The following is a 16,594-nucleotide window of genomic DNA, read 5'->3' as shown; positions in this document are numbered from 1 at the left end:
TTTCTAGTGTTCATTAAACTTATCTTAGTTAGATTTTTATCAGAATTGGCATCAGAGAACACACTGTAAAGTTGTAAGACCTCTCAAGAATTCTTTAATGCTTTTGGAAGATGTCAAGTACCGAAGTAATAATAAACCCTGATAGAGCATTAAAAAGATAAGTTCTTATCATGGAGAAGAGGTTCTGTTCTGCTGCCAATTGTTTTCCCCCCTTAAATAAGGTTTTGCACGGTACAAAACTTTTGCAAGATAGAGGCTACCAATAGTGATACACAGAAATGAAATCAGATTAAAAACAAATTGAAGCTCTGAGGAGATCATGTTATACATTCTGATGGCATGCCTCTCAGTGGAAAGAAAAGCAAAGGATTTAGGGAAGTTCCATGAGCTTCATCTCTGTTCAGGCTTGACCCTCTGGTGAACTAGACTTTGGTGAACTGTATTGACTTCAGAAGGAGAGAAGCCAAGGACCACATCCAGCACACACTGATGTCAACAGAAAAGTTCAGTCTTCCTGTGGTAGGCTTGAGAACTGGATGAGGCCCCAGTGTGACCCACTGAGATCAGTGAAGAAGGGAGGTACCAAAGGAACTGATTTTCTATGTAGTTTTAAGTGGTAGTATCTCTTATGTTCCTGTCTCCGCTGGCTTCTAGGGAATTTGTATATCCCTTTTCCTGGCAACAGGAAAGTCTGGCCACAAAATTCGACTGTATTCTTAGCAATATCATTAAAATAGGATTTTAAGATGTTCAAATACACAGCAAGATGAAAAGCATACCATAGTTGCAAGCAGTATGACACACACATTTCCTGTCACTGTAGCTCACTGAATGTATCCCACTAGACTTGAGAAGAGCTGACCTCAAACCTGTGCTGGCTGGTCAGGCTACAGCATGATCAGGGTGGTAGTCCTTCACCTACAATAAGCAGTAAGAGGGCAAAACACCTTCAGTGGTTTCCCTTCTTCGTGGAGCTCAGGTGCTCAGAAGAAACCGAGGTCAGGTTGTACACAAAGAGAGAAAGGTGGGCAGGTCTGGATGCAAGAATGGCATCTCGGAATTTGTAATCTCAACCTGTCTGTTGAAGCAGGCTGGGATTTTAAGCAGCAGCCTGGTCCTGTTTCCTAGACTTTCATGCTTTGCAGTTTCCTTAAATTGCTAAGACAAGACAGTTGGGACCTCTAAAATGCAGCTTTTGCACCTCTCCTTTGTGAGTCAGATTTCCTTCACATCTCTGTTGGGCAAGGAGTATGCACCTCATGCCGTTTTGTGCCAGTGACTCCTTCATTTGACCTGAGTGTTCTGTGCCTACACTTACATGGTTGCCAGTAGATCCAAAACCCATCAAAGTCAATCAGCGTCTTCTTGTGGACTTAAGTGAACTTCATGTGTGCCCTTTAACGGGCATGAGTTCAAGCACAGCAGTGGGAAGGACTTTGTCTTGTTTATCCAGCTTTATGAAGTTACCTTATATGTCAATTTTTGCATTGCAGGATGCTTGCTGAACATGACTGCAATGGAGTTTTCTCCTCACTTCATGGGCAATTAGAGAGTTGCTCGAGTTTGCAGTAGTCAGTGTTAAATATGACCTTAGGAAAAATGTTTAAATAAAACCCAACTGAACTGACATATTAATCCCTTGAACTTAATCATGAGGATGGCTCCATTAACCTCCCATTGCATAGTACTGCTTAATCCAGTAATAGCTGTACAGGCAAGAAGAGGAGCATTTTTGCCTTTTAAGTTCATTGTAGTACCGGGAAGTAAAAACCCTGAGGCTGTTTTTAAGGAGGTTGAACCTCTAGGCAGTGCTGCTCTTACATTGAACTATAAAGTTTTTAGGAGTTGTAGCTAGAATTCCACAGTGATTTTGCTTCTCGAGTCCAAAAAACCCCAGAGTGTTGTGAAACATAAAGGAATGAGAAGTGGTGGATATATGGATGAAATCATAGTGGAAATAGAGAGATGGGAATATAATAGTAATATATAAACACAGAGCAGCCATAAACAGTTTTAAGCTGTGTATCCTTAGTTAGCTATGATCCATCTCCATTTGGTCTTCATTACATAATATACATCAATATATAAATTTGAATCGAGTCCCAACTTTTTGCCAGTATTAAACTCAGCCTCAAAACTTTCTGACACTTGAAATTACACAGGCTAAGCCACTGGGAAATGGAAAATCATTTCTGGAAGATGGAAAATGAGGGACAGAAGCTCCATCTCTGCTGCTAAACTTCTGCCAGGCTCTGATTTTTGTCATTAGCTTGTTATGTTAGAAAATAATGGGTCAGTCACTACATTGGCTCGTGTTTGAGGAAAGTCAGTGCCCATCTCTGCTAATAGTAAAGAGGAAGCCAGGCTCCTGTTGTTAATGAGTTGGGAAATATTTTGGAATAGCCTTCGTTGTTACAAGGGATTACAGGACTGCAACTACTTGAAAAGATTTTCAAAGAAACTTCCAGGGCTTTGATCTTTATTCAGAGCGTGCTTGCTTTCTAGTCTAGAAACATTCATTTTTAACAGGATATTAACACAAGGGCTGACTGCTCAGTAATTTTCCAAGCAGACTTTTCAGCAAGGAGCCATCCCACAGAGGCTTTCTGATGTGAAGAGCTATAGTCAGTGCAAGGTAAACTTCAAAGTGCAGCATTAAGGCTTTATCAGTGTGATTGCTGTTTGAACTGATGACGGCTTCTAAACCTCCGTGCAGTTCTCTGACAATTATCGATGACATGGCAATTATAGTGAGCATGCACCTTAAGAAACAAGCCCTCTCAAGATACACAGACCTCAATGTGTGTTAGGAGCTCTTAATACTCAGGCTTGAGAGGCTGGGCTGAGTAAGAAAGGCAGAGCAGGGTGTCGCAGTAAAGGAGGTGCCAGACTTAATCATAGGATGACTGTGTTCCTTTTCCACTGAGCAGCACAGTGATGCCACTAAAGAAAGAGAAATAGATTATTTATTTCCTTTTCATTGCTATGTTTGAGGAAAAATCTCAGTGCTTGGAAGGAATTTTCTGATGGTACCTGTTACAGGTGTCCTGCCAAGAGTCAGGCACAGGTAACGCTGTAATTATCTATTAGCAAGGTGGATGTGAGAGACTGACAAGCACTTTGTTGGGCTGTATTCAGAGTTCAGCTTAGGCAAGGGTCCAAAAGCTGTGGTGTGGTTTCACCACATGTTTTTCAGATGTGAAGATAGGCTGAGGAAGTTGGGGCTGCTCAGCCTGGAGAAGAGAAGCTGCGTGGAGACCTCATAGCAGCCTTCCAGTATCTGAAGGGGGCCTATAGGGATGCTGGGGAGGGACTATTCATTAGGGACTGTAGTGATAGGACAGGGGTAGCATGTTCAAACTTAAACAGGGGAAGTTTAGATTGGATATAAAGAAGAAATTCTTTACTGTAAGGGTGGTGAGGCACTGGAATGGGTTGCCCAGGGAAGTTGTGAATGCTCCATCCCTGGCGGTGTTCAAGTCCAGGTTGGACAGAACCTTGGGTGAGATGGTTTAGTGTGAGGTGTCCCTGCCCATGGCAGGGGGGTTGGAACTGGATGATCTTAAGGTCCTTTCCAACCCTAACTGTTCTATGACTCTATGATTCTACGTGTACTTCATCAGCTCCTGAGCCCTCACACAGGAGGCCTTCAGCACCTGAAGATTTCTTTTCCTGTCTCTCCCCTCTTTACAATATAGCCAGAATCTCTCACTCTGTGGGACAGCACCGCTTTTAGACAAAGGACATCATACATAAAGTGGCCCCACAGATTCCAGGGCCCCCTGGAGACATCCTGCTCACTGCTGTGGTGCTGTGCAGCTCTCAGAGTCCCATGTCCTCCGGTCCACCGGGGATTTGAAGCATTTCTGGAATATACTGTTGCTGTATAACCTCAAGATGTCATTTTAAAGGAGTTTCCAAGGGACTGTTATGACCTCTTGAGCTGAGAATTACAACACTGCTACTCTTCCAAGGTCTGTGCTGTTGGACACTCAGCTGCTTGTTCACAGGGGGCCTTTCCATGGAAGTGGAAAAAAAATAACTTGTTAGAAGGCAGTGGATGCTTTGTGGGATTTTATGTTGTTTGTTTTGAAGACAGTATCCAAAATATGGGCAGTACTTCATAAAAGGATCAGTTAAGAAGCTCTATTTGAGCTGTGTCACTAGAGTCATTTAACATGGATCCACCCCAAGATTCTGATGATAGATGAGGCTTCAGTGGAGTTTCTGTGGATTTATTGCACTGGAACTGAGCAGATTCTCTTTTACTTGCAGTGAAGCTAACTTAGTGCAGTGATAATGAAAAAGAGCAGAATTAGCCTTAAAATGTGATACATGCTCATAAAAAAGGGTTTTTCTTCCCCATTCAAACTAGCTCAGATTATCTTTATTCATATGCATCCTGAGATGCATAGGTCATGTATTTATGGAGCCTACAAAAAAACACTTGACAGCCTAAGAAAGCATTTTATCCACAAAAGGAAACAATTACACAAAATAGTCATCAGAAAAGAAGAGCGATTCCAAGTATACAGCTTACAAGGCACAGTGCAGGGCTTTGCATGAGAATATACTGCTGTACTGATGAAGAAGTGGGAAACAAAAGTGATTGTGAAGAAAATCCTCCCACAGCATTCAGTAAGAGCTCTCTCCTTAAAGAAGATGCAAGAGATCTGAAATTACTACTGATAATACAACTGTCAGTAAGGAATGATCACCAGTTGATGCTTTTGCTGTAAGGAGCTTCTCTAACTCAAAACTTCTCAGCAGAGGTACAGTACAGGCATATGCATATATAATACATGTGTAACCTGGGCAAAACTGATGGGCATCTCATCACTCAGATGTTGTTTTAATTAGCTCTTGGAATAGATGTTGGTTTACTATACAGAAAGAAGATACGAGTTTCTTGATGAGAGTGTTAACCCCTAGGAGCCCAGGTCCCGTTGGTTTAATTGAGGTTGCAGTTAATAAAGGTGGAAACACAGACTGATGAAGGCCCTCAGGTTACAGTCTGATGCCTTGAGACAGCAGATATTAAAGAATTCATTTACATGGGGACTTGTACATTAGGGAGGCACATCAAATCACCAGATGAAACATGGAAGATAACAGGGGAAGTTGAAGGGGTAGTATATGAATACGTGAAGATAAAACAGCATACAGTTTCGAGACACTTTGGTTTGTGACATGCTTCGGGTGTTAAAGTGAGTTTTTTCACACCCATCTTGGGACAGGTTCTGAAGGACAGTATCTGGACTGAGCAACCTCTTGACATGGGAAGGCAAATGTGGCACTAGTGTATCAGTGAAAAATACAGTTACTCCTCAGCAAGCTATTCCCAAGCAAGTTATTACCAGTCTCTGGAATGAGGCCTTGCAGGGTGGGAAGATCGGGTTGGTGTGTTAGACCTTGTGTAAAGGACTAGGAGAGCTTCATTTGGGAGATAAAAGAGTGTGGGGCTGCCAGAGAGAAAGTCCTGGAATTGGTGTCCCTTGTGTTTCTCATGGTCTGAAAAGTAATGAGACTGAGATGTCCTTGTCTGGGGACAGGAATCATTAATGGGAGCTTTCCTGTCACTGTAAAGACATTCCCAGGCCAGCTGTCATTCACCTAGTGCTGTGCTGTTCCTTGTGCCATCTGTGATACTGAGTGCCCTTCAGTTTTCTTTAATGATTCCATACTTCAGCACCTTTTGAGATAAAACCTCAGCTACCTGAAAGGTTTTGTTTCCTGTTTAGCTATATTGTCCTTGAGCAGCTATGTTAAGATGTTAGCATGGTAGCATGTCTCTTTATGCACTTGCTTGCAGTCACTGGGAGAAAAAGATAGCATCTAAGTGTCCTCTGCACATGTGGAGTTGTTAACCCCTTTCCCAGGCCTGGATAAACATCTTCCCAAGAAACTGCATTTCCCAGCTGCCTTCTTTGGGCCATTCTTCTCGCTGGAGGAGGCGGATATGTCTGTTATGGAAAGGTCCTGCAGGGGAGTCCTGGGTCTGCTCAAACCCATTGTCCTCACCTGAAGTCACCCTGAGTGCTTCAAAGGGTGGAGCCATGAGGCGTGAGGACAACTAAGCCATGGTTTCTCCTTTGCCTTACCAGCAGAGATCTGTTTAGTGGAAAGAATAACATGGTCCTTAATAAGAAGTCCTACTGTTTCCAATTAAACAAAAATTGCTGCCTATAAATCACTTGATCCCTGAGCTCTGTTCCTCAATTTCACTCTCCCTGTTACTGAGCCTCCATCTGCTTTTAACAATTCCTGCTACTCATATGTCTTTTAATGCCGTATCCCTCCAGAATGGCTTTCTAATTAAGTAAGCTCTAAAAATTAAAAGCATCAGAACAGCAGCTTGCTTGTTCTCTGTACCCTTAATCTGGGAGTCCTCCATGTGCTATTTTGGAAGCTAAATTGAGGTCGCTGACATTATGCATATTTGTTGTCTGATGCAGTATTAAAAGCCCCAAATCCTCTATTCAGAATTATCTTTAGGCACTTGGGTCAAACCTTTGCAGGAAGAAAAATAAGTATTTGGAGCCTTAGCAGATTTAGAGCAACAGGGGAGGAGTGAGAAAGGGGCCACAATCTCAGACCAGTATTGCTGTCGCAATACGCATTCCCTGGCCAGTGAAAAGAGTGTTGGTGGTGTTAACAAAATAAACATTCACAATGACATCTGAAAAGGAAAATGGGAGCTTTGCTCAACAGAAATAGCTTGGAGAGGTTGAAGTCCCCCTTTTGTTAGCAGCTGTGCAGGGACCAGCACTTGCCTCTTGTCAGAATACATTCTGCTGAGATTGCACAGATGAAATGAATGCAGCTGAGGTTCTCATCAGAAAAGCAAAAAGAACAGGTACTGTGTATGTGGAATTAAATATTATACTGCATGTGGGTAGTGCCACATGAATGGATGCAAAATATGGATGCAAATCAGTATCGTATTTCAACTGGTGATTGAATACAGTAACCAAATACACCCCAAAAAGTCCTTGTTTTGATATTTTGCTGCCCTCTGCCTCAAGGGGAAATAATGCAACGTAAAATTGCAGTCAGAACTCAAAAAGTGTGAAAAGCTTTTAAAAACTTAAGCATAAAGAGTTTGCTGTTGGAAATGCCAGAGATCAGTGGAGATACCGAACTGTTTCGCCTTCAGAGTGTGTATTTACCTGGATTGTTGAGCCAGGGTGTTTGGATTGTTTTTCATTCATAATTCATTGCATCATTCATGGAAAGAAACAGTGTGATCAGGGAAACAAAGTATTTATGAATAATGCAAAATAAGAAAGATTTCAGAAGAGAGATGAAAGAAACATAAAGCTCAAGAAACTGGCCTTAAAATTGTGACCGGAATGGAAAAGCTGAGGCTTAAAATAGTTTACTTGGAGTCATATCAAATTTTTGCAGTGGAAGAACTTCATCAAAACAAGCATGGCCACAATTAATGGTTTTGATTCAATCAAATTGCATTTTGGTTGGAGTTTTTCACCAAAATGTGTAACAAGTTGTGTTTCAGACATGATTTTCTTCAAACATCTTTGCTCAGAGATTAATTCTTCAGATGCTTTTGAAATAGTGACCCTTCTGTTATTTCTGAGTTGAAAGTATATTCTACAAACCATGTGAGCTGGAACAAATCCCAGTCCATGTGGAAGTGGGTTGGGTTTGCATCAGATAACTGCCACTAGCATGGGATGTGACATCAGGAGAATGATTCTCTGAGGTCTCACTGCTGTGCAGACCAAGCATGAGGTTCCTCAAGCCCTGTGTGGAAGGAAGAGAGCGAAAAAGTGTTTGGAAAACACTTTCATTACTAACTTCTGAAATGCTACTTCTAAGGTACAAGGGGAAGGAGCAGCAGGGCTCATGTTAACAGCTTCAAAGGTGTTGCTGTGGCAGGAAGGGAGATGGGTTAAACATGTTTCCTCCACAGCCCCCCTTTCCCTTGGGCTGGCAAAGCAAGGGGGAGGAGGTCACAGGGAAGCAGTGCTGTGCATCCACCCACTGTTTTCAAGTCCTCCTGGTAACTGGTGTTGGCAACACTGTGTCACTCATGTGATGGTTTTAATCTGTTCTTGAAAGAAACGGAAGTTCATTAGATCACTTGAAAATATGCAAAAGTCTACAGGGACTTGGTCAGGATGGTCTCAAACCAGCACTTCTGCTTCTGTAATTCTTCATTGATCACAGTTACTGTGGTGGCTATTTTAATGCTATATTATTTTGGTAGTTAATAGTAACAGCTAGGTATGAACGCTTTAAATAGTTTTAATAATACCTCCCACTTCCTTTTCTGAGTGCATTTTCCTTGCTTTAAGCTGAATGACCATATTAATTTTCCCCTCCCACATTCCAAGGAAAGGGTTGCTGAGGTCTTTCTCTGAATGATGACCCTTGGAATTGAGAGGGAATGTCAACAGATCAGGTGGGCAGCTGGCTGGCCACCAGGAGCTCTGAGGCACGGGCTTAGTAATGTAAAGCCCTGCTCGATTTCTGTCCCTATGGCAAGGGGCTGTAGGTTCAAAGGACACTGTGGTGTTCATCCAGGACACAAAGGTGCGTGAGCCCTTGGTCACCCACACTGCCTAATGGCTGCCTGCAGACAAAGGGCCTCTCAGACACAGCTTCCCTATGGAAATAGACCCTTGTGGGGTATAGTGAAAAGGCAGGACAGTTGCAATCAAAGCCTCACCATATCTGCTGTTATTTTGAGTGGGACAACTCAGTAGCCCAGTAGCGCACAGCCTGTTACAAGCCTGTGTTGGTGTATGTCTGGTTTGATAAGTGATCACATAAATAAGGTGGAGGAGAACTCTTCCCAACTACGATGGCACCTCCCAAGCTGATCCCTACCTAAACTTAATTTCTCTCCTTCCGGAACTCAGGGATGGTCATACTGATACTTACCCATTTTGTAAAGCTGATGTGAATATCTGCTGATGTTTTTAACTAGCCCTGTTGGGTAAATAGACTAAAAGGCAGGTAGCTAGAAGCATATATTCAAGACTTAGAGCTTCTGGCCACAGCCATCACATTCATTTTACATCCCCAGTGACCGCATTGAAAACACTTAATGATGGCTCCAAATATTTAGTCTTTAACTTACTGCCTGAAAGTAAAGTACATGAGAGCATGATTTACCTGAACAAGAAATCAAGCGTCCAACCCCTTAGGGGGTACACTAAAGCTGCATGGAGGTGGTATTAATAAATCATTTTTGTTGGGGGTTAAAGAGAGGACATAGGATCTATAAGAGGGCAGACAGTGAGATAACAGAAGGAAAAAGGTTTTCGTGTTAATGGGAACAGTGGTCTAGATAACAATCTGCCCGTCTACTCACCAATCTCATTTCCCCCTCTTGTCTGGCTTCAAAATCCTACAAGCAAGTGTAGGTCACTTTGTTCAGTAGCTAGAGAACAGAGAAATGGGGGTAGGTGGACTTGTGATGGGAGGCAACCAAGGGGGACAGCAGACAGAACCATAAGGCCATGCTGGGCTGGAGTCTGGTGGGATGCTAGTTGTGCAAAGAGGATTTTACTTACACACTCACTGACATGGTACTTTGTCATGCAGTCAGCAAGCCAAGTAAAAGATACACATGATGAACTGCTAGGAGGGCAGCTTTCCATTAGCGGATGAGCTGTATGTCCCTGTAAAGCCTCAGAATGTGGTTAATGTTGTCTAATATAAAAAACTCAGGCTTTTAAAATAAAAACAGCTGGGGTTTTTGAGCCAGCTGGTTTAAGCAGGGCAACTTGTTTCTTTAACCTTGACCCGCAGCTGGTTGCCAGTGTTGTGCTAGGGCTGGGGGTTTAAGGAAGATCATAACTGATGCCCTGTGAGACTGCCATGGGTTTGCAAGCCCCAGGCTTGCTGAGGAAGGTCAGGTCTGGCAGTGGGACTGGGCAGTTGTGCCCAGGCTCACCCGTTGTGCTCTTTATTGCAGCCAGAGTGTCGTGTAATGGCTTGGGAGTCAGGGAATGGGCTCCGAGGTGCTTGTCTGGGGCCAAGCAAAGGGAAGGACTGACAGTGCCTTTGAAATCAAAAAGCAAACTCATTTTTACACACTGATGCAGTTTTAATCAACCCTCCTTGTCTGCTGTCTGCTCCTTCTCAACTAACTTCAACCTTCTCATGATTAGATATCTATATAGACTGTCTCTGGAGACACCGAAGAGAGAGAGGTAGCTCCAGATCCATGTCATTTCTATTAAACGCTTTACTTAGGGAGGGATTATCCACTGGAGGCGCTTTAGGATGTGAATATTAGACACAGTTGCTATCTAACAACACACTTATGGTTGCACTGGGTTCAGATAACGTTCAATTTCTGAGGGATTTCAAGTATTTCCATTGCTCTTAAACCTAATTAAGCAAATCAAGGTTCTGAAGCAATTTGAGAGCTGAGAGATCTTCTCTGACTTTTGATTTTACGTTTTTCCTCTGATGCCTGAGGTGCCCAACATTTACAAGTTCAGTAATTCCATGTATGACAATGAGGTGGGAAAATGCAGCAGCTCATCTCTGGCTCAGACACTTCTGTATAAACTCATGCCCTTTTATAAAGCTTTGATTTCCAGTGTTCCAGATCCTTTCCCACAATTCCTAGATGTATAAAACATACTGTATGCAGAGCTGCCTCTCCCTGCAGGAACTGTATCTGGCTTTGTGGGGTGCTCAGACACTGCCACGTACCTGCATCAGCAACCCAGAGCCCAGCTGCAGGCACTCCTGAACAAGGAAAGACTGTGGCACTTGGCACGTGTAGTATCATGAGACTGTTTAGGTTGGAAAAGACCTTTAAGATCACAGAGTCCAACCATGAACCCAACACTACCTCTGCCATTGCTGCTCTTTCTGATTAACCCAAGGAATATTTTGTCCCATGTTTGGTACAAATCCCCCTCTGACTGTGACAGCATCTTTGGGGAATTGTCATAAATAAACAGGACTCACCTTCCCTTCCCTCCCTCCTGTTTTTTGAAGCAGTGAGGGCGCTTAGCAGTGAACTGTAACCAAAAGCATGATGGCACTATAATGGCAGACCTTTAGCCTACAACATAATCTTTGGGTTTGCGATATGACCTTGTGAGTGCCATGCTGCCATCACTCTAAAGCAGGGACCACAGCGGATGTGGCCACTCAGTGGCTTAGAAGTTTCCTGGGCAGCAGCAGGGTAGTCCTGGGGCTGCAGGGTTCCACTGGTGAGCTGGGCAGTGAGAGAGGATCAGCATCTGTTCCCCTGACAATACAGGAAGTGTTATCAAAATGGAGACAAAAGGAGGATCCTTCAAAAATCTGTCTCTAAAGAAAAAGCCAGAAAACGAAGTTCAGGGAAAAAAAAGAAAGGTTCCAGATAGAAGAAGGATGTTATGGTAGTGATTGTTCATACAGACATTGATGTGTCAGGGTGCATTTAATGGAACTATTTGTGCCTCAGACTCAGTGTTTATCAGTGCTATGACACTGAGTTGGGAAACTGAGGCCAGGACAGCAGGCAAATTGCCAGAAAGAAGGCAGGGAGCCAAAAGGGAAAAGCTAGATCCTAGGTCTTGAGGAAGAAAAGCTGCAAAATTTGTCTAATTAAGGAATGTAGAACTAGACCAGGTGAGCTAAGGACGTTGACTTGCATATGTGGAGAAAGGAGAAGAGGCCTCACAAAAATAAAGTCAGAGATGGAGGATGAAAACCAGGACAGAAGCATGGGGAATGGGATGGGAGGGGCTCAGAGGGAGGGATAGCAGTAAATTCATGTGCTGTGGACAGGTCAAGGATGGTAAGACTAGCAGAGGTCCTAATGTTCAAGTGAAAATCTGTATTACCTGCTGAGAGCCATTGCAATGGGGTGAAGGAGACTTGAAACCAGATAGGACAGACTCAAGCATAGAGCTGAAGGATCAGAATTCATAGCACCTTCATGCATCCTGGAAAAAAATACAGCTCAAAATACAGTTGCCCAAGAAACTATTGCAAAACTGCTGCAGCTACAGTTAGCAGAACCTGACTCCCTCTTTTTAAGAAGGTGGGTGGATGTATGGATGGTTGGTTGGATGGATGGAGCGGATTTGGCTTTGGAACTTACCCCTTCTGCTTCCTGCCGTGCTCATGTTGGTCACGATGAAAAAATTGGCTTTGTCTTCAGCTGAAACCTTCATACACATTGATGTGTTTTAAAGAACAGATCGTACAGATCCTAATATGGGCACTAAAAACAAAAGCTCTACAAATAAATACTGGGAAAGGACCCACAGCTTCCTGAAGACTGATAGCCAGATTTCTTTCTGCATGCCTTTTGCATCCTGTTGATGATATGACACTTTTTCCCCAATAATGTCCAAGACTCATACTGCATTAATCAGATAATGTAACTTTCCATGATCTGGCCCTAAGAAATGTGATTTAACTTCTTTTCCCTCCCTCTTTGCCTCCCTTTTGACAACTGACTTTTTCCTAATGGTTTCTCCAACCCTTGAAATCTGGCAAAAGTTATGATATTGTTCCCAGAGCAATGTTTGTGGTGTGATTAATGTGTGATTAGCTACTTGATGCTTAATAAAGGCCTTGCTCTTTGAAAGGCTTGTCCGTGGTCCATACTGCACTTGAATCGGGTCTTGTGAACACCAGTGGGAGTATGGACACCAATACAGTTAAATCCATGGATTTGGGTACCCACGGATGGTACCCAAAACCAGCCTTATCCACAAATGACCGCACGTTCCTTCAGCTTTGCTATGACTGCATGGAAATCCACAGGTGTATTGGATGTGTGGCACTAATGTGAAAAAAAAAAGGAATATATTGTTTAATCCTGCAAAAATGTATTACTAACCTCCTCCCCTGCCTTGTGTGGTACCTGCCCCATATTGTAGCACTGGCGGCATTGGATACACCTGAAGACAGCTTGTCTTTTTTGTTGTAGTTGCAGGTGGAACTTGATCAGGAATACCAAGACAAATTCAAAAGACTGCCTTTGGAAATTCTGGAGTTTGTACAGGAAGCCATGAAAGGGAAAATCAGTGACGATGGAGACCACAGTTCTGCCCCCTCTTCCCTGGCATCCGACAGTGGAAAATCAAATCATAAACCTCTGCAAAGTGAAGAGGAATTGGAAGAAGATAACCCAGAAAAGGCGTTTGATACTACTTTTTAACTGCCCAGGAAACAATCAGTGCACCGAGGCGCGCCGCTGCCCAGCTCTGTGACCCCGATGTGAGCTCCCGCTGCAGCATCTGGGGGGGCAGGAGGAATCTGCATTCAAGCGCACATTTCCCACAAGGAGTATTTTATATCAAGTATTGTGCAAAGGTCTTCATTCTCATTCTTCACCTTATTATTATTCTAAAGCTTAGTGCAGTTGTAATGGGAAAATTAATATGTTAACCATCCTCTCTTCTTTTTTCTCCTTTTTTTTTGGTCAATTTACAATGGGTAATTTTGTGGCCATGTTCACTGCTAAGAATGTTTAATGAAGACCAGTGTATTGTACAGAGACAAATGTGTGCAGATTTCTTTTGGAAGTGCCAATGCAAAGTGCTCCAAACTAATACAGATCCTAGAGAATATTGTTACAGTACTTAATCATATTTGTTTCCTTCTTTCTAACTGCACCTTGACAGCTGTACCATCATTTTACATTTGCACTGAAACATTTAATCCTTTTTAGCTTTGCAAGCACTGGTGGCTTGCTGTCTTGAGATGATGTTTATCACATGGAAAGAAATCTATTTGCTGCTGAAAATTCTTGGAACTGTGGGGACGAGAGGAAAACAAGGAGAAGAACTCTGCCTGGGGATTGCTGGTGTCTGTGTACATCTGTGCATCTGTGTTCCTTAGACTGTGTGAGTGCATATATGTTTGTGTGTATATATATATAGCTATATGTGCACACATATCAGTCAGTACACACGCAGCATGTTTCTATTTTGAAGTAAGCGTGGTCTTTTGGCCAAAGGAAATGCTTCAGGGATACGTGGGTAGAGAGAATCTTTCTGAAAGCTAACATCTGGGATATACTGCTAGAAAATAGTCACTGAATCATGAAATTCTTTTTTTTTGTGGTGTTAGTGTTGTAAATCAAAGTAGTTTTAGAATATAAATTTGATATATATTTTGCAGACTCAGAAGTATTGATTTTAAGTATCATATTTTAAGCTTACTGAATTTGATAGGATTATAAAATGTTTAGGACTACAGTATTTGAAATTTAACAGAATCTTCCATTATTTTTAAGACTGAGGTTCAGTTTTACGAAGGTCTGAAATTTAAAAGCAAACTATAAAAAACCTGATCACTGTTATTTAAAAATGTATATTAATCCATTTAACTGACTACTTAAAGTAAGAACAATCAAAGTTAGTGTACTGTATGATATGCATGAGAGAAGTAACAGCACATTTTGAGACATTTCTATCAGACGACAGAGGCACTTTGTGCGAGTCAAGAGATTTGAAAAGGTGACGAAATTCTCTGCATTCCCAGACTAACAGAAATAGGAATTGGGAAACATTAGGGACAGATTCTTATCTGTACCCAAGCCAATGCATGATGGTAAAGGCCTTTCTTTCCCTCAGTTGTTGCAAGGAGGCGTTTTAGGGCAAAGGATAAACTAGGTCCAAAGATGCAGATCTGCATTGAGGGGCTTGATCCTGCAAACTGGGCTCAGCACAGCTCATGTGGGGAGTGACAGTCACATTAATGTTTGCAAGATCAGGAAAGCCCTTGGATAAAGCAGTCTGTGACATAGGGAGGCATTTTAATACATCGTAACAGTTAAGTTACTTTACTTCCATTCCCTCAGGATTTTAGTACTTTAAAGTAACTTATTTTATTTAAATTTAAGCAATAAAATACAAATCAAGCTTAAGTTTCCAGTTAAATAATGGTGTGTGTATATATATAAGTTCAAATCTTGGAAAACAAACAGTATTTTGATGTTTCTTTTTTAAACTTAAAGAGTAGAAAGAAAGAAAAATTGCACATTGTTTGGAGGTCGTATTTTGGATGAAACTATTCTGGTTTACAATGAGGAGATTAGTGAACATGAAATTCAACAATCTGACTTTCATCTTAATGCTAGGAAAGGTGAATCCTCTGTTAACTCCTTGTTTTGCACTTTGAACTCAATCACTCATTGAAAAGGTAGAGAGTCGAGATGTAATGCTGCATTTTATAAAGTCAAAAGGACATATTGTCTCAGCTATTAGAAGAATGAACTGATAGCAGTGTTCACAGTACAACTGAGGACTATTGCATTACAGAAACCGTTGTACAGCGCAGGCTTCCCGGTCAAATCTTAGCTCCTTTGAATTGCAGCGGAGCCAGGACTTCACCACAGTCTTCAAACTCGGGCAAATCCCACTTACCCTTTTATTTATATTTCAGAGTACATAAATATACCGGTTGGATGAATTATACTCTCAGCTGTAGTCATTTTACAGTACGTTTGTATTTGACCATTTCCTGTACTCACGTTTTTTTATATCTGTACAGTGCCACTTTCTGCGGGTGTAAGGTAGTGTGTAACGCTGTACATCTTGCATTGTTCAATCTATTTCAGTGAAACTGATATCATTTAATATTGATATTACTTGAACTAGAGTAAGATAATGAAAACAAAAAAAAAAGGGGTCTTTATGATGTGCAAGTCTTGTGCCTTTTATGTATTTTGCCTTGTTCCGTGTTGAATGTGTGGAAATGCTGTATCGTGGACTTTCTGCTGTATAGAATAGAGCTGTCTATATTAAACTAGGTTGTGCACTTCAGATATCTTTACACTACTGAAAATAGCTTGGTTTTGGCAGTATCAACTGAATTTTAAAAGTCCTACTGAAGGCCAGACGTTTTAGATTTAACATGTTCATAATTATGTTCATTAATGCTCATGTATTAGCTAAACAGTCACTGAAAGATAACTAAAGGGACATCACTGCTTGCCTTTCTTTGAAATCAGTGTTGCTCTTGTACATTGTATTACTAGTGTCTGTGATTGATTAGGCCTTGATGATTTGCTTTCCAAGTAGGATGAAGTATTTCAGTTAACATGTACATATTTTTTCGGTTCCTCAATCTATGGATTGTTTCAGAGGCATAATTCACATTTTTGTAAAAATTCTATGCAATTTTGTGGCATGATGTTTCTTCCACTTGTAATTTTATGTGCTTACATTACAGATCCAAAGGACAAATAAAATTTCTTAACACAAGACAGTTGTTTTCTCTGTTCATTGACTCGAGAGCCTCAGTTGACTCAGGAGACCTTCCTGACCTCCAAGACCTTTGTTCCCAGGAAGGGCAAAGCCACCAGCAGCCAATGATGTTTCCCTGCAGGCTCTTGTGTTCACAATGAGCAGAACAAGGAGTTCATAGAATCATAGAATAGTTAGGGTTGGAAAGGACCTTAAGATCATCCAGTTTCAACCCCCTGCCATGGGCAGGGACACCTCACACTAGACCATGTCATCCAAAGTTCTGTCCAACCTGGCCTTGAACACTGCCAGGGATGGAGCATTCACAGCCTCCCTGGGCAACCCATTCCAGTGCCTCACCACCCTTACAGTAAAGAACTTCCTTCTTATATCCAATCTAAACTTCCCCT

At 41.9% G+C, this 16,594-nt stretch overlaps 1 protein-coding gene across 3 annotated transcripts in view; it reads left to right on the top strand.

The window, feature by feature from the left end:
- The window catches only part of PLCB1 (phospholipase C beta 1), a 401,428-nt gene extending 385,224 nt beyond the window's left edge, over positions 1–16,204 (top strand). For 2 of the 3 annotated variants that reach the window (XM_061461564.1, XM_061461567.1), the window contains one exon: positions 12,920–16,204. In XM_061461564.1, coding sequence (XP_061317548.1) covers positions 12,920–13,150 — 231 coding nt within the window. In that variant the 3' untranslated portion in view covers positions 13,151–16,204. The remainder of the gene's footprint in view (positions 1–12,919) is intronic. The other variant, XM_061461566.1, reaches the window with a different exon arrangement.
- The last annotated feature ends 390 nt before the right edge of the window (positions 16,205–16,594 follow it).

The sequence above is a fragment of the Pezoporus flaviventris genome, unplaced genomic scaffold (assembly GCF_033815535.1).
Source record: "Pezoporus flaviventris isolate CSIRO_AGI_PZ_B2104156 unplaced genomic scaffold, CSIRO_AGI_Pfla_v1 ptg000031l, whole genome shotgun sequence".
NCBI classification, from domain to species: Eukaryota; Metazoa; Chordata; class Aves; order Psittaciformes; family Psittacidae; genus Pezoporus; species Pezoporus flaviventris.
The sequence above is the reverse complement of the archived record's forward strand: the minus strand, read 5'-3'. Positions and strand labels throughout refer to the sequence as shown.